The 20,507-nt window shown below is 49.2% G+C and overlaps 1 protein-coding gene across 6 annotated transcripts in view; it reads left to right on the top strand.

Annotated features, from left to right (window-relative positions):
• Nucleotides 1–20,507, top strand: part of ZFAND6 (zinc finger AN1-type containing 6) — a 76,612-nt gene that overhangs the window by 51,381 nt on the left and 4,724 nt on the right. For all 6 annotated transcript variants that reach the window (XM_086711755.1, XM_086711753.1, XM_025919945.2 and 3 more), the window contains 3 exons: nucleotides 10,380–10,550; nucleotides 12,242–12,350; nucleotides 13,083–13,183. In XM_086711755.1, the coding sequence (XP_086567881.1) occupies nucleotides 10,397–10,550; nucleotides 12,242–12,350; nucleotides 13,083–13,183 (364 nt within the window). In that variant the 5' untranslated portion in view covers nucleotides 10,380–10,396. The remainder of the gene's footprint in view (nucleotides 1–10,379; nucleotides 10,551–12,241; nucleotides 12,351–13,082; nucleotides 13,184–20,507) is intronic.

Raw genomic sequence — 20,507 nt, 5'->3', positions numbered from 1 at the left:
TCAGGCAAAGATTTATCGAAAAACTAAACAGAAACGACTGGAAAAGTTTATCAGATTAGTTAACTATCAGCCCAGTAGCAAGGATGCACCAAAACCTTTTCTAGACCCTTCACACGAGAGGACACCCGGATGGCCGGGAAGCACATGCACGTGAGCTCAGCTGCCGTAGTCTTCACGGCCGTGGAGATGACAAGACGGCAGGGACACGTCACCGCACACCCGTGGGAGCACTTACACTAGAAAGGCGGATGTATGGATTCTTAGGAGGCTTAGAAACCCTGAGAGTTTATTCTCGAGGTTCTGCAGGCCCGGAGTCCGATATCCAGGGGTTGGCAGCGCCCTGTCGGGAAGCCCCGGGAGAGGCCGTTTTCCTCGTGTCCAGATTCTGGTGGCTGTATGTGTTCCGTGGCTTAGGGCCACGTGGCTCCAGTCTCTGCCTGTCTTTCCGTCCCCTTCTCCTCCGCGTGCTTCTCTCTTGTAAGATGTGACTGCATTTTAGGTCCACCAAGGTAAGCCAGGATAAGGCCCTCGTGCCGTCAGGCAGTATTAGCAGGTTCCAGGGATCGGGACAGAGATGTGTCTTCGGGGCCGCCGTTGAGCCCGGTACAGCAGACAGTGCTACCTGGTGGTCAGATAAGGAGTAACCGAATGCTCGTCTGTTGCCAGGAGAGCGTAAATCTGTACGGCCGCTCTGGGAAGCTGGTAGTAACCCGCTAAACGTGAACGCGCATGCAGGTTGCCCCGCGATCCAAGAGTGAGCGTTCCTGTGAAACCTTCTGGAAGCTGAAATAGGCTAAGAAAGAAGCAGTTACCGTTAATTTACATGGAAGACTTTCTGAACGTTCCCAGACCCAGGAAGTGAGGTCGCTTAGGCTGACTGCTGACGCGTGCACAAAATAAACCAAGACGAAGCACAGATGTGTACCGACGCAGATCAAAGCCGGGACGGCTCGATGCCCGGGGGACCGAGTGTGGTCCCGGGGGGAGGGGGTGGGCGCCGCCTCTCAAACAGCTTGCTGCAAAGTAAGCACTCAGCACTATTTCCACTTTTTGCCTTTTTCCATAAAAGCCAAAAGCCGTCTTCGGATTTCTCAGAGCAGGTACTAATGTAGATCTTTGGTGAAATCCAGGGACAGAACACAGCCCTGCGGAAAGCAGGGGATCTGTGCCTGTGACCCAGCCCTGCCACTCCTCGTATAGACACTCGGCAGAAATGCGTACGCTTGTTAATCGGAAGACACATCCAGTAATGTTCAAAGCCGCAATATTCGTCCTACTCAAACCGGAAAGTTCCCAAATTCCCGTCAGCATTAGAGTGAATAGCGAGCGGTTTGTTCGTACAAATGTTCTAGAGAGAGCCGTGAGAGTGAAGGGACTGCAGTCGGGCATGTTGGCCTGGTTGCATCTCAAAACCAGTTTGAGAGAAGCCAGACACCGTGCGTGTGCGCTGTGCGAGTGCGTCCGTGAAAGCCGGAGGACGGGGAGGCACGCCGGGGTCTCAGAAGTCCGCACGGCGACTTGGGAGAAAGGGTGATAACGGGAGAGGGGTGTGAGGCAGCTCTGGGGGCTACTGCCGATGTTCCGTTTCTAAGCGGGGTGCTGCTCACACGGTGTTCAGTCTGTGGAAACTTAGGCTTTACACTTGGGAAGGTGTATATTTTCATAATGAAGAATGGGAACTCTTGGCTTTGTTCTGTAGGTTTCTTTATAGGACATCGCGATTGAACTAAGGGAATGCTTTTCATTTTGATAGACATTGACTCTTCCCTTTAATTTGAGAGTTTTATTAGTAGGACACCATTTCGCACTGGATTCCAACATCCCTAAGAACTTGGAGTTGCCAGTGACAGAAACCCAGATCAAACCACAGCAAAACCAGAGTCTGTCTCACGTAACTGGGGGGTCTGAGAGGTGGAGTGGTCCTCAGCAAGATGGGTCCAGGAGTTCTTGGCTCCCCCCTCCCCCTTCCCTGTTGTGCCTTTGTTTACCATTTTAATTGTCACGTGGACACTCGCTGTGGCGAAGGTGGCCCCCAGTAGCGCCCTGGTTCACCCTGAACGGTCTCCCACGGCTGGTCATCCCAGAGCAAAGTCTGCCTCTTTCCCAGCAGCACCTGTAAAACCCTGGGACGACGGCCGGCCCTGCTGGAGTCGCGTGCCCCCTCTGAGACCCGTCTGGCCCCGGGGAGGAGCCCTTAGGTCTCCCCAAAGCAAATTCAGTGTTCCTTCCACGTGGAGGAAGGTTCTGTGGTCTGAGGAGTGAGGAGAGAAATGTGCTAGGCGGACCTGAACCGTCCGCGGCAAGAGTACGGTTATCTCCCCAGTTATCAGCTTCTAGGTGTTCCCGTACCGGGGATTTATTTAGCCGTGGTGAGTAGAAGGCACCGTGCTGAATAGAGGCGGGTTCGCAGCAAGAACATTCCTGTCATTTTTCACGGCATCGCTGCACTTCTCCGCATAAACGCACCTGAGCATGCAGGTGTGGATGAGGGCCTGCCTTTTCTAGTCCTTTCTCCTCCCTGGGTGGTGAGCGTGGGTTTCATTAAGAGATGAGGCTTCGGCAAGAGCACGTAGTACTTAAAATTTGCATGAGTGTGGATTAGAGAGTGCCACGGTTCGTGGAGTACCTCTGCTGGAGTCCCAGGCCTGCCTCGCTCCCCCCCGCATCATCTGTAGTGTTGACCGCACGAGAGTCATTTGTTCATCTAATCGAGCAGTTGACAGATGTGCTTGTCACCTGCTTTTGTTTGGCCCGCGAGCTGTGAATGGTTTTTGTAGTGTAAGTGGTTGGGGGAAAAGAATCAAAAGAGTAACACTTTGTGATGTGGAAATTCTATGAGATTCAAATTTTTGTGGACCTAAGGACAGTTTTTTTGAAACCCAGGCATGCTCGCGGGCTTACGTACTGTCCTGACGGCGGCACAGGTGAATGGCTGTGTGGGGACAGTGTGTCTGTGGAGCCTGTCTGGTCACGGACAGGGAGTTTGACAGCCCTTGACGTAGGGAACAGGGGACTGCAGTCCAGACAGCTCCAGAGTGTCCTCAGTCCAGTAGGAACCCCAGTCCAAAGCCCCTGTACTTGGTCAGAGCGAGTGGCATTCGTCCCAGGTATTTTGTATCAGGTCATGCTTTCTGATCTCCTTGCTTTATGCACCTCCCCGGGTTTTGTTTTTGTTTTGTTTTGTTTTGTTTTTTCGTCTCTGCAAAAGTTCTTGACCCCCCCACCCAGAGCACAGATAAATTGCCCATGTGATAGCTGGTAGGTCTGCGTGCTCACAGCTGGGAAAGTACCGCATGCCTCAAGAAGTACTGACCTCGAGCACCCATGCCAGGATACGCGTTCTTTTGTTGATCAATTATGACTAAAACAGAAAACAAAAAATACGTAATCTAGCATAGATGTACTCTGCCCTTTTCTGGAGTCTTTGTTTGATAAAATTGCAAAGACAGCCAATTCTGAGCGGTGTTCCGGTGGTTCAGAAGGCAGAGGGTAGGGGGAAACCTCGTCTTAGCGCTTTGTGCCTGTAGTACGGCTCAAAGTTTAGTGTGCATTCTTAGGTAATCCCACATACTCTGTATTAATTTTCTTCTAAAGGTAATAGTAACGATCCCCAGTTGAAAAGGTCAAAGTGCTTACCTAGGAATTAAAAACTCTCATGCTCGTAAGGCTCATCAGGTAACAGCAAGGGAAGGTGGTCTCGCATTGAGAGCGCAGGCTCTGGGGGGGCTCCTGGCCGGTGGGTTTTAATTTGGGGGACACGAGTCCACTGTTGTCAGGTCTTGCTATTTTTTGAGAGAAGTCAGAAGTCTGGAATTTTTATGTGACGACCCCAATTTTTTATTTTAAGTAGGCTCCCCCCGCCCAACGTGGGGCTTGAACTCACGACACTGAGATTAAGAGTCACATGCTCTACTGACTGAGCCAGCCAGGCGCCCCACATCCCCTAATTTTCTAATACATGTAACTGTAAGAAAATTAATATGTGCTAGCAAACCAAACATGGCCGTGGGTCAGATTTAACGCATTTACCAGTTCACAGCTTCTGTGAACAAACTCCTCATTATGAGTTACGTCTCCAACCTATTTCGTTCAGGAGGAGGGTGAAAACAATGAAATGAGGAAATGTACCTGTGTTGTATCACTGGCTTGGACCGCGACTGGTCATTCTTGCTGAATGACTCTTTCAGTATATAAATCAGGAGGACTCCGGTGTCAAACGTTTTTCATCTCTGTTTTCTCCCCCTTTCAATGGAAAATAACCATTTTTTGCGTGATGTGAATACTTCTGACAATCATGGAATGTCTTGATTGGAGAAAATATTTTGTGGGATTCGTACTCGGCATGAAGGGGGTTTGAAGAAGAAACTGCAGCTTAGCGGGGAGGTGGCGTGTGGGCCGTAAGGCACAAGGGCCCCCAAAGGGTGGGCGCTGCCGCAGAGTGGGGCAGAGGAGGATTGGGGTGGGCAGAGGCGGACCCAGAAGAAGTAGGATTAGAGCCGGTTCCGGAGACCAGTAAAGGTTGATGGAGGCAGAGGGCAGAAGCAGGCGGTGCTCACCAGGAAAGCGGCAGTGTGGCCAGAGTGACGGGGCTGGGCTCCCGGGGTCAGAGTCTGGGTGGAACTTCGGTGCCCGGCGCCGCGGGCGCCGCCTATCTTCCCGCGCACTCGCGCGTCCTTAACCTGCTCCCCACTGTGCATACCTGCTGGGCAGTCAGACTCGGAGGAGTTCAGTGACACAAGGCCCTTGTTCTAGGGAGACCGGGCTGCGGGGGGCCAGTCACACCAAGCTCGCACGCCGGGTCTAGTGCCCCTCTCCGGACACTTCTACGGTCACGAAGTCAGAAGGAATGTGATGGGAACTGGGTGATGCAGGAGAACTGAAGTAAATGGGCTGGGCAGAGGGGCAGCAAAACTGAAAGAAAAAACTGTTAAAGTAGCCCGACTGTGAAGTAATGAGAATCAGAATTTAGAATGGGAAAGAAAAGCGCACGGGTCACTGCAAAATGAAAATTATCTGAACCTGACTCAAAGTCTGGGGCACGAAGCAGAGGGAAGGAAGTTCAATCGACACATCTGCAGCTAAGATGGAGCCTGTGTTGCATCCGTTCACTGCAGTTCTTTTGCCAGAATTGTAATAACTGGTCATGAATTTTCTGGCAGTCTTAAAATACTTGATCTTGAATTTTTATGCCAGTCAAAATTTCCTAGGTAAAAAGAAACGGAAAGCAAATTTTCTCAAGAGCTTGGTAGGTTAAGCTAATTAAAGCTGCATATAGCATCTTAAGGTTGAACAATGACTAAAAATTTAAATTATCTTTAAATGAAAAGAATTCACGAACACTCTCAGAGTTAAGGTTTGGTAGGGACTTGATGGACTTTGAAAGTCATTCTCTTTGTTTTCAGGAGATAAAGACACTGACCCAGCTTCCTCGATACGTGGCCTTGGGCCAGTTGTTAAATCTCTTTGAGTAGCAGTTTAAAACGGCACCAGCAGCACCACCGGGTTCTGGGGAGGATTAAATGAGAGAAATAAAACAGTGGGAACAGTTCTTGGCCCTCAGTGAGCTCTGAATAACTGCGCTGCCATTGGAGGGGGAGAAAGTGGTTTGTTTAATTATACCATGCTGACCAGCTTTTCGTTTATGTCTGGTGACATTCTTTACCTCCTTGGGTTTGTAGCTTTGTAATCCGACTGTGCGGCAGCTAAGGGGTTGTTCTGCCTTCTCGTTCCCTCCCGCTTCTCCCTCCTACGCGCCAGAGAAGTGGGCCCGCAGGGTCCTCCCCTGCAAGAGGGTGCAGCCGCGGACAGGCAGGACTTGCAGTGTCCATAGCTTCTCTCATCTTTGCCACATCGGGGTAAACTAAGGTAACCTGTTATGGTGGTGATTCATTTTGTGAATCTTCACGGAAAGGTACATTCTGTGGCCTACTATGTGTGCTGCTGAAGCGAGCACACATTCTGTGGCTTAAAGATGAATAAGTAAGGTTGAGTCTTTCTTTTTCTTCTTTATTTTCATGGTTTTTTACATTTATTTATTTTTGAGAGACAGTGCATGAGTGGGGGAGGGACAGAGACAGAGAGAGAGAGAGAGAGAGAGAGAGAGAGAGAGAGAGAGAGAGGGAGATGCAGAATCCGAAGCAGGCCCCAGGCTCTGAGCTGTCAGCACAGAGCCTGACGCAGGGGCTTGAACCCACAAACCATGAGATCATGACCTGAGCTGGAGTCGACGCTTAACCCACTGAGCCACCCTGGCGCCCCTCCTTTTCTTCTTTTTAAATAGCCTGTGAAATCTTTTGTGCTTTTTATCTGCCAAGATAATAGGTTCTTTTTTTGTTTTTTAAATAAGAAAGCTCAGCTTGGGAAAATCATTGTTAACTGGCTGCTGTGTGGGCATTTGGGGGAAATTGCTGGTGTTCCATGTTTTTGGTATTTGTTGTTCAGAGGCAATTGTGAATAAAAACTTGATGGTCATATTCTAATCTGTGACTATTCACTTAAGTTTTTAATTTTTTTATGCTTTTTTGTTTTTTAATTTTTGAGACAGAGAGAGACTGAGCATGAGCAGGGGAGGGGCAGAGAGAGAGAGGGAGACACAGAATCCAAAGCAGGCTCCAGGCTCTGAGCTGTAGCACAGAGCCCGACACAGGGCTCGAACTCACGGACTGTGATCATGACCTGAGCTGAAGTCGGACGCTTAACCGACTGAGCCACCCAGGCGCCCCTATTCACTTAAGTTTTTAAAGAAATGGAATGAATATTTTCCCTTTTCTGCGTGCTTGTGGTTGCCACCCAGATGCTGAAAGGTTCGTGTGTGCCCTTGGGGAAAGTCCTTTTAATCCCCACCTTATAAATAGCGTTTTAATGTCCTCAATAGGCAACACAGGGTAGTTGTGATATAGAACAGCGTTGCTCAATGTCTTTTTGTTTCCGTCCCCACAAAAGCCTTTTTATTTATTTATTTTTTAATTAATTCATTCATTCATTCACTCATTTGAGAGAGACAGATTGGGAGCAGGAGGAAGGAGAGAGAGAATCCTAAACAGGCTCTGTGCTGTCAGTGCAGAGCCCAATGGCGGAACTTGATCTCACAAAACCGTGAGATTATGACCTGAGCCAAAATCAAGAGTCAGACATTTAACCGACTGAGCCCAGGCAACCCCACAAAAGCCTTTTTTAAATAGTTTTTTCCTAATTGACCTCCTGTCTCCGTAAAATTTTAATTCCATAGGTACACTGTATCTCTGTTTATGTGCACGTGTATATCTGTGTTTCCTACATAAAGAGTAAGGATTTTTTGTCTACTTCTTTCCCCCAAAGAATCAATGTTTGTCCCCTTGAGGTGATACTGCCTACAGCAGGAATGCATGGTTGACAGCAGTGAATTCTTGAAATTTTTGGTTCTAGGGCTTTTATATTCTCTAAAAGTACTGAGTACCCGGAAGAACTTCTGTTTATGTGTGTTCTGTCTGGCGGTATTTATCATGTTACAAATCAAAGCTGAGAAAAGTTGCAAAGTAATTAATTTTAAAAAATATTTTGTTAAAAACATCCATCCATTCCCTCCCCCGCCATCACCACCAGAAAGGTTTAGTGAGAAGACTGGCCTCGCTAGACATTTTTGCAAATTCTCTCTAAGGTCAGGCTTAATAGCAAACAGCAAGATTCTCCTAGCTGCCTCTGTTACAGTGTTAGAAAGAAAAACTGGGATCCTACAGGTAAGTCGTTGGAGAGGGAAGGAGGTACTGTCTCAGATAATAGAGCTTGCTTTCTTTTTTGATGTTATACCCAAACTTGATAAGTTGTAGTTTCTTTTTTTTTTTTTTTTTTTTTAATTATTTTTAGCATTTATTTATTTTTGAGACAGAGAGAGACAGAGCATGAACGGGGGAGGGTCAGAGAGAGAGGGAGACACAGAATCTGAAACAAGCTCCAGGCTCTGAGCGGTCAGCACAGAGCCCGACGTGGGGCTTGAACTCACGGACCGCGAGATCATGACCTGAGCCAAAGTCGGACGCTTAACCGACTGAGCCACCCAGGCGCCCTGATAAGTTGTAGTTTCTTAAAGGGTTAATTGCGTTGTAAAATCTCCCAACTGTATATAAACTCTTCCTATCCCGTTATTTGAACGTTCCTTGGTCTCTCCCTTGGAATGGGCGATGGGTGTTCACCCTTGAAGTGACAGGCGCAGACGCACGTTGTCCATTTTGGGGAAAATGTCTGCCGTGAACTCAGGTCGGAATAACCAGATTTTGTCGGCCGGGCCTTGAAGTAAAACCCTCCCCCAGGAGCAGGGACTGGGCGGCCTTGGTGCTTCTGCGGTCGCTTTCCACGTGCTTCCCCGCTCGACCCACGAAGTCCCAATGAGACACGTGTTCAGGCTCTAGACGTGCCCGTCGGTCGTGGGGCTGTGAGAGCCGTTGTGGGAGCGTGTGTCCCCAGTGACCGGAGGAAAGGTGTGACGTAACTCCCTAGCGTTGGCGTGGAAATGGTTTTGACCTCCCTAGGGCTCCGTGGAAGCACGCTTTGAGAACCACAAACTTGGAGCAAGGACTTCGAGCCGGACACGTGTATTGAGCCTGAGCTCCATCGCTTACGAGCCACATACGTGATCCTGAGCGGTTACCCTGATACCGAAACCGGACAAACACACTGTCCCTCGGGAACACAGGCCAAAAATCTCAACAAAGTGTTTGACCTAGCCCATCTTCGGCATATCTTTCTATCCCGCCTTTGCTATGTATTTTTAAATTTGATATGTGTACTTACAGAAGTACCCAGAGTAGGCTATACAGAGAGCAGAATGGCCAAGATTGGATTCTGAAGTGAGTCAGAAGGGTGTTTGCCAGAATCCCAAATTGTATTCCCAGGCTCACCTTCTAAATGGCCTCAGTGGTTTTGCGACAGTTCTTTTTAAAGACAAACGCTAAACCTGCTGCTTTGTTCTGTACTCCTGTCATATGCCTTACTGCTCTTGGCCGTGAAGTTTGCATTAAGTGCGCCCACCCCTCGCTCCCCACCTCCCGCCCCAACAGTCTTTTCAAACAATTTTGGGGAAGAAAAAATCTGTTAATGGTAAACATTGAATGTGTGGAGGAGGAATCAGTCAAGGTTAGTGACAGAGCCTTGTCCTTCTCTGGTAGTTCTTATCCCTCAGGGTCTTTGCACAGACTCGTCTTTAAACACATCCACTTTGGAGTAACCTTCGGTCATTTGGGAGAGTTTTCTTTTTCTTTTTTTTTAATAGCCCGTTACTACCTTCTGTCATGCTCTTCGTGCCAGGAATCCCCTATTTCTGCCGTCTGGGAGAAGGGTGCCTGGGGCCTTGCGTCTGCTGTGATTGATGACTCCTTCTCGTGTGCTCCAGACAGGCCCTCTGTCCTGGTAGTTTTTCATCTAAAATACTTAAAAAAGTATGTGTATTTTGCCCCAGTTAAGTAAGTTGTACCTTCATTTAAGAGGATTTTAAAAGTTCAAATCCGAAAACACCGTTAGCCTTGCCGTGCTTGGATGCATTCTTTCCTGTCCTTCTCGGTGATTAATGGATTTGTCCTAATTGGCAACAAACCATATATACATTTCATATTGTGCCTTTTCGTTTGTTCCCGGCATTCTCCTCCATCAAAAAGTATTCTAAAATGTCTTAATGACACAGAACTTTTGAAAAAAACTCATTCTGATATTGGGCATTTATTTCAAGTTTATCAACGTTACAAATGTGCTGCGAAGCACATCCCTCATATGTTATTCCTTGGTCTTTTTTCTGATCGTGCCCTAGTTATTCTGTCAAAGACCCTGTAGGAGAGTGACTGTTTCGGAGGGCACGGTTTAAGCTCCTGCACGTGAATCGCTCAGTTGTTTGCCAGAAAGATTGAGCGGGCTCCACCCACCAGCAGCACTCTGCCCGTTTCTTCCTACCTTCACCAGCATTGGCATTCTGTAAAGTGCTTTTCAGACAGAATAAATTATATGAGTTAAAACGTAAACTTTGAGCAAAGGTGTAAATGCTTAGAAATTAATAGTATAACATGAGGCAAAACGTATAATGTGTATTTCTTATTAGGAGTCTAACTGAACTAGTCCTCAAGGGTTTTCATTAACGTTCCGATGGTGTGGAGTCTTCAGGACAGATACTGTGCCCAAGAGTTCTTTACTCTTTCTGAGCCAGTACAGACCTTCTTGTGTAGAGGGTTGGAGATAAAAGTTGTTCGTATCGTTCTCGTCTTTATTTTTTTTTTCTAACTTAGCCCTAGGTCTTGGGACAGGTGTACGGAAAGATTTAGGGGGGAGTATATGTGGGTTTTTATCATATAAAGCAGATTTGGATAATACACGACTGCAGTGTGCGTCTGCGTTCCTTACGAATTCTGTGTGCGTTTCAGGTGTGCAACAGAGAAGCATGGCTCAAGAAACTAATCACAGCCAAGTGCCTATGCTTTGTTCTACTGGCTGCGGATTTTATGGAAACCCTCGCACAAATGGCATGTGTTCAGTGTGCTATAAAGAACATCTCCAAAGACAGAATAGTAGTAATGGTAGAATCAGCCCACCTGGTAAGTAATCCTGTTCACACGCAGCAGTGTTCATAATTGAGATACGTTGGGAGAGCACGACGTACGTGATAGCGTTTCTGCTCTCACACTGTACCTCCATCCCTGCGTTCGTACCAGGAAAATTCCTCTTTCTGTGTTGTCATTATCACTGGTGTCCTCACCCATCGAAAGTAACTAGTATAAATCCGTTCAGCCTTACTTGCCGGCTTGCTCTTACTTACTTGCTCTGTTATCTTAGCTAGAATGCAGGCATCCTTCTTCGCGTACACGTATGCGTCCAGGTAAGTAAGGCGTAAGGGAGTGAGGGTTAGGAGGACCCAGGTTATTTTATCTGGGATGACCGTTGAAGCCGAGATGGCTGTAGAAGGAGAGAGTGGGTTCGAGGTGGCCACGGCTGACGTGACAGAGCCCGCCACCATCAGGAAGCGGAGGGGCAGCCGCGGGGCCGGGACCCAGGGCACTCGGCACTGGCTCAGTGTGCTTGTGCGTCACCCTCTGTGCCGCGGGCTCTTCCGGGGTGTGGGGGTGTGTGTGTGTGTCCGTAGTTACCAGAAGGATGGGGAGGACTCTGAGTATGAGCTTTGCGGAGGTGGAGCGTTGATAGTGTCATCTGGGGTGGCTGTTGTACGGATCGGTGCCCGAGTGTGGGGTTTTGTGGTTAATGGAGGTGCAGGCAGTTACTTCATTCACAGTCTTGTAGGGGGTCTTTCTCATCATCGTTTCGTGTTCAAGCCAAAAGCTGGAAGCATGTAAACAAAATTTCTCTAAATTTTTCTCAAGGCTAAGATCAAATGAATATAGATTGTTGGGGTTTTTTTTTTTGTTTTTTTTTTTTCAGTTCGAGAGAGAGAGAGAGAGAGAGAGAGAGTCTGAAGCAGGCTCTGCACTGTCAGCGCCCAGCTGGACACAGGGCTCAACCTCACGATGCATGAGATCACGACCCATGCCAACCGAGATTGAGTCAGACGGTCAACCCACTGAGCCATCCTGGTGCCCCAGAAATTATTGTTTTTAACATGAAATTGTCATCTACATTTCTGCTTTGTGAAGAACCGTGGGAGGGGCACCTGGGTGGCTCAGTCGGTTAAGCGTCTGACTTCGGCTCAGGTCATGATCTCGTGGTTCGTGAGTTCAAGCTCTGCGTCAGGCTCTGTGCTCATGGCTCGGAGCCTGGAGCCTGCTTCGGATTTTGTGTCTCCCTCTCTCTCTGCCCCTCCCCCACTTGCGCTTTCTCTCTCTCTCTCTCTCTCTCTCTCTCGAAAATAAGTAAACATTAAAAAAAAAAGAACGGGGGAAAAATGTAGCCTCATGTGCTGAGCACAGATTTTAGTTCTGGACTTCTGTCCGCTTTAACTGCTACAGCTTTGATTCTAAATCCCTCCACGTATACAGCAGTGCTTGGAAGAGTTTGTGGATTAAAGGATCCAAGTGACATGGAGTCCTGAGAAACGGGAGTGTAGTTTATTAATATATACAGTTTGTATATGGTTTTTTTCTTGGTTGAAATTAGCTTTTTTCCAATTGGAATATTACTGAAACACTTTTAACGGAAAGCAACGAACCAGCATACTCTATATTCAGTAAAACAAGATTTCTAGCTGTTTTGCGGAAGGTGGGAGGTGGTTTCTCAGGGAAGGTGTGGGGACGCCCAGAGCGCAGGGTCACTGACACCAAGCGCGGTTCTGTTGCAGCGGCTTCTGTCGGCACCCTGTCCGAGTCTTTCCCGGTCCAGTGCGCGGACGGCAGCGTCCCCGATGCACAGTCACCCCTAGACTCCACATCTGCATCCGTGCAGCCCAGGTAAGACACTGTGTCTGCACAGTGCCGGGAAAGCTGCCGAGGAGCAAAGCGTATCCTCTCTACGTGCTCGGGTCTCCGCGGGAGGACTGGGTCAGGTCACTTCGGGGTTAGCTGGCCTGAGAACGGCGGTTAGAAAGTCAAGTTTACCTTGGGAAGCAGTGGGGAAGGTGTCTTCTCAGTTCGCATTTCTTTTTCAGACGGCTTTTCCTTCGCTTCTGCTCATCCCATGTCCCGCCCCCGAGGTCCTCGTGAATTCAGGCGCCCAGTCCTGCCCCCCACGGCCCCACTGTGCGCAGGGCGGCTTTCCCTTCTTGCTCTGGGAGCACAGACCTACTGGCTTCGTCCTCACTCTGCTGTTAGGAAGCGGGGACCGGGTTTCCACTCTCTAGTTCTTTCTCCGCTTCATGATCGGAGACGCCCAGTGCCCTTCCCACCGTGGCATCAGGGCCCCCGGAGCCGGTCGTGACCACCGCGCTAGTTTTCGTGGGGTGCCTTTGTGCGCGGAGGGCGCTTGCCGCTGCTCTGAGTTCTGAAGCCGTGAACTCCAGGCCAGACCAGTCTCCAGTTTCATGGCTCTCTGTGCTAAATGCACAAGTTATAAAGAAGGATCTCTGTGTTTGTTCTTGCTGTGATGACTGCTTAGATATGTTGGACGCATACTTACTACATCATTTTAGGTACCGTTCATGCCGGGAAATCACTTTTAAAATCTCGATATTTTTGCTTTTCTAGCCCTGTATCAAATCAGTCGCTTTTATCCGAATCTGTAGCATCTTCCCAAGTGGACAGTACGTCTGTGGACAAAGCGATCCCTGACACGGAAGACCTGCAAGGTTTGCACGTGGGCTTGCGCGGGTTCGGTCCTTTACCCGACAGCTGGCTGTTACAGGCCAGGCCTGTCCGAGGTGCCGCTGTCTTTTAAATTGCCAGCCTCAAATATAGTTTGCTGTTTGTCTTCTTTATGAGCAGAACGTTTTAGGTCTTCGGGGATTTAATTGACTGAACTGTTGGGGGCCAGTTCCCACTTCTGTGTAATTATGTCATCAGTATAAAGTCGAAAGTCATAAATGTGTTTAGTTGAGAGTTGTGAGTGAGTAGTGGGATTATATTCTCCTGTTCTCTCTTACTCTTATTCTTACCAGTTTAACCCAAATACTAGCTCCTCTCCAAGTACCTGGGGCTGCTGGTTTACGAGGAATCTCTTGTTTCTGACCTGGGCCGTCGAAGAGACCATTGAATTTGACCGGCAGTAGACCCTCTCCCGTCGGTAACCCACTGCGGCATCTTGCTCAGTGCCTCGTGTCCTTGCCCACACTCTGCACGCCCCCCCCTTGTGTGGGTCACGGTGATCTGGGAGGGCTTTGTCGGTAGGCAGCGATCGTAGGGGAGACGCTTAGGAGGCTGGGAGGCAGACTGCGCTGGATGGGTTCTGTTCCACCAGCATGGGGACGATGGCTTTACAGAAGGAGGACACTCGGGAAAGGTGAGCCCAGGGTGACCATTGTGTCCCTCTGCCTCCGGCACGGTTCAGAGAGACAGGCTGCCCTGACAGTGACCCCCGCCACGGGACATCGTGCTCACATGACAGCGAGAGAAACTTCTGGCGATGTTAGTTTAAGCTCTCTAGTTCAGATGTAGTTGAGCTGGCTAATTTCTCTTGCTCTGAGTTTATGCCCAATAAATGTTGGCATAATTTTGCCCATCGTGGATTTTGCTATAGCAAGGATATGTACTATTTGGCCAACATAAGCATTATAAGTATAAATAATTTTTATTTCTTGGTTAAATAGAAAAACTTAAGGAAGGGCACAGATGAGGGATGGTTTCAAAGCAGTAAGAGAAGAATCCCTGAGATTTAGTTACGCATGAGACGCGGGAAATAGGAGCAGGGTGGTAAAGCTTTCGGTTTTGCGACAGTGGCGGTGGCGGGCTGCTTCAGACCGGGCGCTGGGAGAGGTGGCACGGCCAGACCAGGTGTGCGCGGGGCGTGATCCCATTTCAGAACTGAAGAGCTCGGCCGGAGGTTGTAGGTCGAGCATTGGTCTTTAAATGTGCGATCGGTGTCACGTCTGAGACTTGGAAGTCCTTGGCACACTTTGAAAAGTGAGAGGCTGAGATTAGGGGAGCAAGTCGGATAACGACTCAGCAGAAGGAGAAGTCATCTGGGCCCTGGGTTATTGCAGCCCCCAGGTGCCGACCACTAGAGAGTTTGGAGAAGCAAGGGTTGCTGAGAGCGAAGGAAGGAAAAATGAACACAGGCTGCTGACCTCGCTTATGTTCTGTCTCGCAGTGGCACGCACGTATTGTAGACTGTGAGCGAAATGGGTGCTGCGGGCAGACGTGGCAGCAGTTGGTGTCCACGGCCACCGAGGATGAAGACAGGGTGGTGAACGTACACCATGCGTGTGTGGAGGACGGCGTGGCTTTCTGCACTGAGTGGCCCTGGCAACAAGAGTACCAAAGGTGGCCTTGAAGCCACATTAGGAGAAATCGTAAGGCGTGTTGAAAATCTGTAGACTCCTTTTTTCACGTACGATTCAGTGACCTTGGAGGTTAAGCCAGTAGCAGCTTCTAAGTACCTTTTAAAAACTCAGCATTCGTTATCTTAGCGTTGCAGGATCTCTGAGGAACCAGGTGTAAGTTTTCACTTCAGTTTAAGAGGATTCGTTTTCACTATTTTAAAAATGTCTTGCCCACCCCGTTGAATTAAGACTGTCTTCTTTTATGAGAAACGTGTACCCGAGTGCAGGTGTCCCCCACTGTCCAAAAGTAGAGCGTTTCTGTCAAGCCTTTTGTAAACCAAAACGGGATAAAGAAGCAAGTGCCATTTCATAAACACGGAAATTCTCTTTGGGTATCTACTGGTTAGCAAAAACAGGTCCTAACGTAGGTTTTTCGTAAAAGTGAAGGGGCATGAAGCAGACTCGCGGAGAGCGGGGCCAGGCGTGTGTGCGCTGCGTGCGTGCGTGCATGCGTGTGTACACGCACACTCCTGACACCGATGTGCTTGTGCTTTCCCTGGTGGTAGGAGTAAATGCAGAGAACGCTTTTCTCCGTCTATTTACTGGATGGACGAAACCTCAGAGAGAAGAAGTCTTGGACTCCAGCCCTACGGTGTCTGAGCTGGACTCCGGGCCAGAGTTGTGCCCACCGGCCGTGGTGCTTCCTAGATTAGGAGGTGGACGTGGCTTCCTGTCACCAGGGGCAGCCCTCCGTTGCCAGGGCGGGCTCCTCTGCTTTGGTGACCTGCCAAGTGTCTACTCCCTCTGTGTCCCTCAGGGAAATTTATCTAGATGGGAAGAAAATCCCAGATGGAAGAGGGTACGTGAGTAGCAGCTGTGTACCCAAGCCAGACTTTCCTGATGTTTTTTTGTTTATTTTTGAGAGAGAGACCGAGTGCGAGTGAGGGAGGGGCAGAGAGAGAGGGAGACACAGAATCTGAAGCAGGCTCTGAGCCGTCAGCACAGAGCCCAATGTGGGGCTCGAACCCACGTACCGTGAGATCATGACCTGAGCCGAAGTCGGACGGACGCTCGACCGACTGAGCCCCCCCCAGGCGCCCCTCCTAACATTCTTCATTGGAGTTTTCAGATTAGGGTTCTTGAGACAGCTTTGTTCTCTGTAGGTATTCTGCTGATAATTAAGATTTGTTGCCACCAGGTGGGCGGTACCGCTTTCATTTTGTCCCCGTGGCTCCGAAGAATTTTTCTCGCGTTTAAATGAGTATTTAGCGTATTACAGCACGTTTCTCATTTCATTATTCTTTTTACTTTAACGGTTGGCGATACCTCACTTGTGTGGTCTCTAACTTAGGAATGTCGGATTTTCAGTTCACAAAAGGTAGCTTCAAAAATTCTTTTAAGCGTTTTGGTGCACTTGAAACCATCCTACTTGATTGTCTGACGGCACAGCATTGCCTCCCCCCCTTCAGTTCACCTGAGTCTCTCAGATGCAGGATCTTCCCCGAAAGAAGTGGCATTGGGGTCCGAGGTTCTACTACAGCGTGTGGACCCGACACCCCACTTCTCTGAGCCATATTTGTGTCGTAAAGGAGAGGTGCCCCAAGCCCGCGGGATAACGGGCTGACTGCACAGTCTTTACTCTGTGTGACGCCGCTTAAAACTCAAAGATTTCTTCTGACTGGAGAGGGTGGGCGAGAATAGCCGAGCGGTCCTGGAAAAAGTAGAGCAGAGTTCAAAGCGTACCACCTGCTGCAGTCCCCAAGACCGCGGGAACAGGCGAGAGGGCACTACCGTCGGGCCCTGGAGTGACACCGGGCGTCCGGCGATACACCCCGCGGTTCGCGGGCAGCTGATTTTCCGCAGGGAGCCGAGACCATCCAGTAGGCGAAGCCTGGGCTTCAGCAGGTGATGCTGGGACACTTGAAAGAATGAGACCTCTCCTTCACCTTTTACAGACGTTTGCCCCAAAACACATCAAAGACCCAAGTGGTAGGAGCTGAAACTGGAAAACAGGCATAACTCCTCGCGGCCTCGGGTGAGGCAGTGCCTCCTTGGACGGGACGCCTGGAGCACAAGGGACCGGAGGAAGAAGGGCGCATTGACCTACAGCAGAGTCAGGACCCGGGCGCTTCACGGAGCGCCGTCAGGAGCGCGCAAAGGCGATCCAGAGAATGGTTAAGAATGTTTGTGAATCCTGTGTCTGAGAGGAATGTGTAAAGAGGTGTCATCATTCAACAATAGAAAGACCAGTCTTTTAAAGGGCAAAGGAGAGGATTTGAATAGACGTTTCTCCAGAGAAGATACACAGACGGTCCACATGTTGAGGATATGGAGGAATTAGAACCGTAATACATGTTTGTTGGGGATATAAAAGGACACGGCCTCTTCGAGAACCAGTTTGGCAGTCACAGATTTAATTCAGAAAGTTAGAGAGTTAACTGTATGGCCCAGAGACTCCTTTCCTAAATCCCAGGAGATGGAAAGCCTATGTCCACACACACAAACTTGTGTAAGGATGTTCACAGCCTCACTGCTTACAGCGACCAACCAGACGGCCGTCAGCAGACAGGCTCTGAGCGGACACGGAGAGGCGGGCTCTGTACGCCCCGGAGTGCTGCTTGGCCTGGAAGGGAGACCGGTTCCGGGGCCTCCCCACGTGGGTGGGCTTTGGAAACAGGGCAAGCAGAAGAAACCAGGTACACAGGCCACGGGTTGAATGGTTCATTCGGACGGCAGGTGGGCGCCGTGAAGAGGGCTCTCTGCTGGAGAAGGAGCCCTGGGAGGGGAAGTGCTCGGGAACCAGCCAAGGGGCCGCAGCCGCTGGACGCCCGTTGGGGCCTGACGCCAAGAACCTGTCTAAACCAAGTCGTGGAAGATTCCTGAGGTGCCGGGTGGGTAGGGGAGATCGCCTCGTGAAGTTTGGTTCCTTTTTCGTTTTTTTTAAGATGGCCCAAAGTCGTATTTCAAGAAGATTGATGTGATGCTTCTTTGCCCCCAGACAGCTGCGAACAGAAACTGGTCTCGTGCACAGAGCTGCTCTGTCCGGAACGGCGGCCACTGGTCTCGGGTAGCGTGGGCACCCGAAGCGTGGCTGGGCCGGAACTATGTAGTTCAGTGCGTGCTCGTTTGCGGATATGCTGGGTTTTGAAGACTGAGTATCAAAAATATGAGAAATGTCTCGTTAATACTTTCATAGCAATTACATTTTTTTTTTTTTTAAATTTTTTTTTTTTTTCAACGTTTATTTATTTTTGGGACAGAGAGAGACAGAGCATGAACGGGGGAGGGGCAGAGAGAGAGGGAGACACAGAATCGGAAACAGGCTCCAGGCTCTGAGCCATCAGCCCAGAGCCTGACGCGGGGCTCGAACTCACGGACCGCGAGATCGTGACCTGGCTGAAGTCGGACGTTTAACCGACTGCGCCACCCAGGCGCCCCAGCAATTACATTTTTAAATGATGATATGTATTTTTTTTTTTTAATGTTTTTTTAACGTTTATTTTTGAGACAGAGACAGAGCATGAACGGGGGAGGGTCAGAGAGAGGGAGATACAGAATCTGAAACAGGCTCCAGGCTCTGAGAGGTCAGCACAGAGCCTGATGTGGGGCTGGAACTCACGGACCGCGAGATCATGACCTGAGCCGAAGTCGGACGCTCAACCGACTGAGCCACCCAGGCGCCCCTAAATGATGATATGTATTAACTTACCCTTCTTAAACTTCCTAACACGATGGCTGGAAAATATAAAATTAAATCTGTGGCCCGGCATATTTTTTTGGACCCTGCTACTATACGGGCTCATTTTTCTCACGAATATTTACAGTGTTCTCATTTTGTGAAGAATTCTTGAGCTAGGAGTAACTCAAAGATGATTCGGTCCACCTCCTCACTTCGCGTGAAACGAAGTACAGAGGAGGACAGGGAGTGTTACCGTAGGGGGTCATCGGAAAAGTGTGCACGCACAGTCAGTGTCTGCCGTGCGGCCACTCTCTGTCCGCCCTGGGCAGAGGTGATGAGCGGGACCCTCGTCCTCCTGGGTCAGCAAGGCCCGGGGGTCACGTCGCAGGGGTGCCGTGTCCACCGTCAGCTTTGTCGGGGTGCCTGTTAATGTCCTCCTGTGTGTCACTTTTCACAATGTGTATTAAAATGCTCATTACACACTCATTAAAATGAGTGTATAAAACTCTCACTGTTATGTTTGTGTAGTTTTTTTCCTTAACAGGACCCAGAGTAGAGGGCCTTGTTTCTTTTGAATGTGATCATCCATGTGGGTAGTTGAACTATAATTTTATCTGCCCTGTTCTTTTTAAAATGTTTTTTAAGTTTATTTATGTTGAGAGTGAGAAAATGAGTGTGAATGAGGGGGAGGAGCAGAGACAGGGAGAGAGGGCGAGAGAGGGAACCCCGAGCAGGCTCCATGCTGTCAGCACAGAGCCTGATGCCGGGCTCACTCCCACAAACCGTGAGGTCGTGACTTGAGCCGAAATCAGGAGTTGGACGCGTAACCCACTGAGCCCCCCGGGCGCCCCTGCCCTGTGGTTTTGAAGCATCTTGAAGTCACTGGCCAATCGACTTTGTCTAGTTGAGATTCCCGTTAAAAATGAAGTTGATTCCACAGCCTTAATGCCATCGCGCAGGCGGCCCGAGTAGACCTTCGGTCGTGCAGATACGACATAGGCAGCTGCCGGTCGCTAACCCTTAAAGAGCAGGTGCCCTCTTGTCTTCGGTGCTCATCTCAGATTGCGAAAAACTGCCCAGTTCCGAGCAGACTTCCTATTTTGGCTTCAGGTTCAATATGAGTCCGGCCCTTTTAAAAGACTGGATTGTTTCCTTTTACGTAATCATGAGTTTGATCAGGCATGCTTTGGTCGTAAGTCTCATAGAAAGTAAGGAAACAGAATCTCTGGGAATCGTAGACTTACGCCAAACACTGTATCCTCTTGCCCACGAATTGATTTGTGAAATGTTTCAACTCTAGCTACCGACCACTAGTTTGAGGTAAGCTAAGGTCACCTTGGTCCCCTGGGGATCTAGTGGACAGTGATCAGCGTCAGATGCTCGCCCCAGCTCCTGAGCTCTTAGATTCCTTGTGGACTCTTAGCTCTACAGGCTGTGCGTTTGCTGTAGACGGACCTTCAGGGTCCATACTGTGAAATGTCTTCCTTGAGACGCTTCCGTGCAACAGCATTCGTGTGTGTGGCAGGCGAGTGCCTGTTTTCACCTCTCTGTTTCCACATACCAGAGTTTGTGCCTCGGTAATTAAACCTGTCTTGTTAAAAAATGTTTTCTTGTGGTAGTGCTGTTACTGCCACTAAAGCATTGTTTATATGTTTATTTGAGTATCACGGTTTCTTGGGAGAACAGGTTAGATATTACGGCTTACAGATTTCAAAGACAATAAATACATTCTCTTTGGATTGCAAGTTAAACTATTTTTGAGCCCTTTACACATAGAGGGACGTTATCTGATATTGTTCCGGGGGCTAGGGATACAACAAGTAAACGACACTCCGCCCCTGCCCCCCTGGAGCTCGAGTCCTGAGGCTGTTTGTTTATTGATAATAAGAGGGTCCATAATGTGTTTCAAAATAAAACGTTCGTGTTAGTAGAACTGTCTCCCATCTGGCTTCAGAATTTCTAGGTGGAGTGATCACAGAGTTGCTCATTTGTGCGTGTTCACTTTTCGGTTTGTGC

Source organism: Puma concolor, chromosome B3, assembly GCF_028749965.1.
Source record: "Puma concolor isolate L17-30 chromosome B3, mPumCon1.1.hap2, whole genome shotgun sequence".
Lineage (NCBI taxonomy): Eukaryota > Metazoa > Chordata > Mammalia > Carnivora > Felidae > Puma > Puma concolor.
This window is presented reverse-complemented; position numbering and strand designations above follow the sequence as displayed.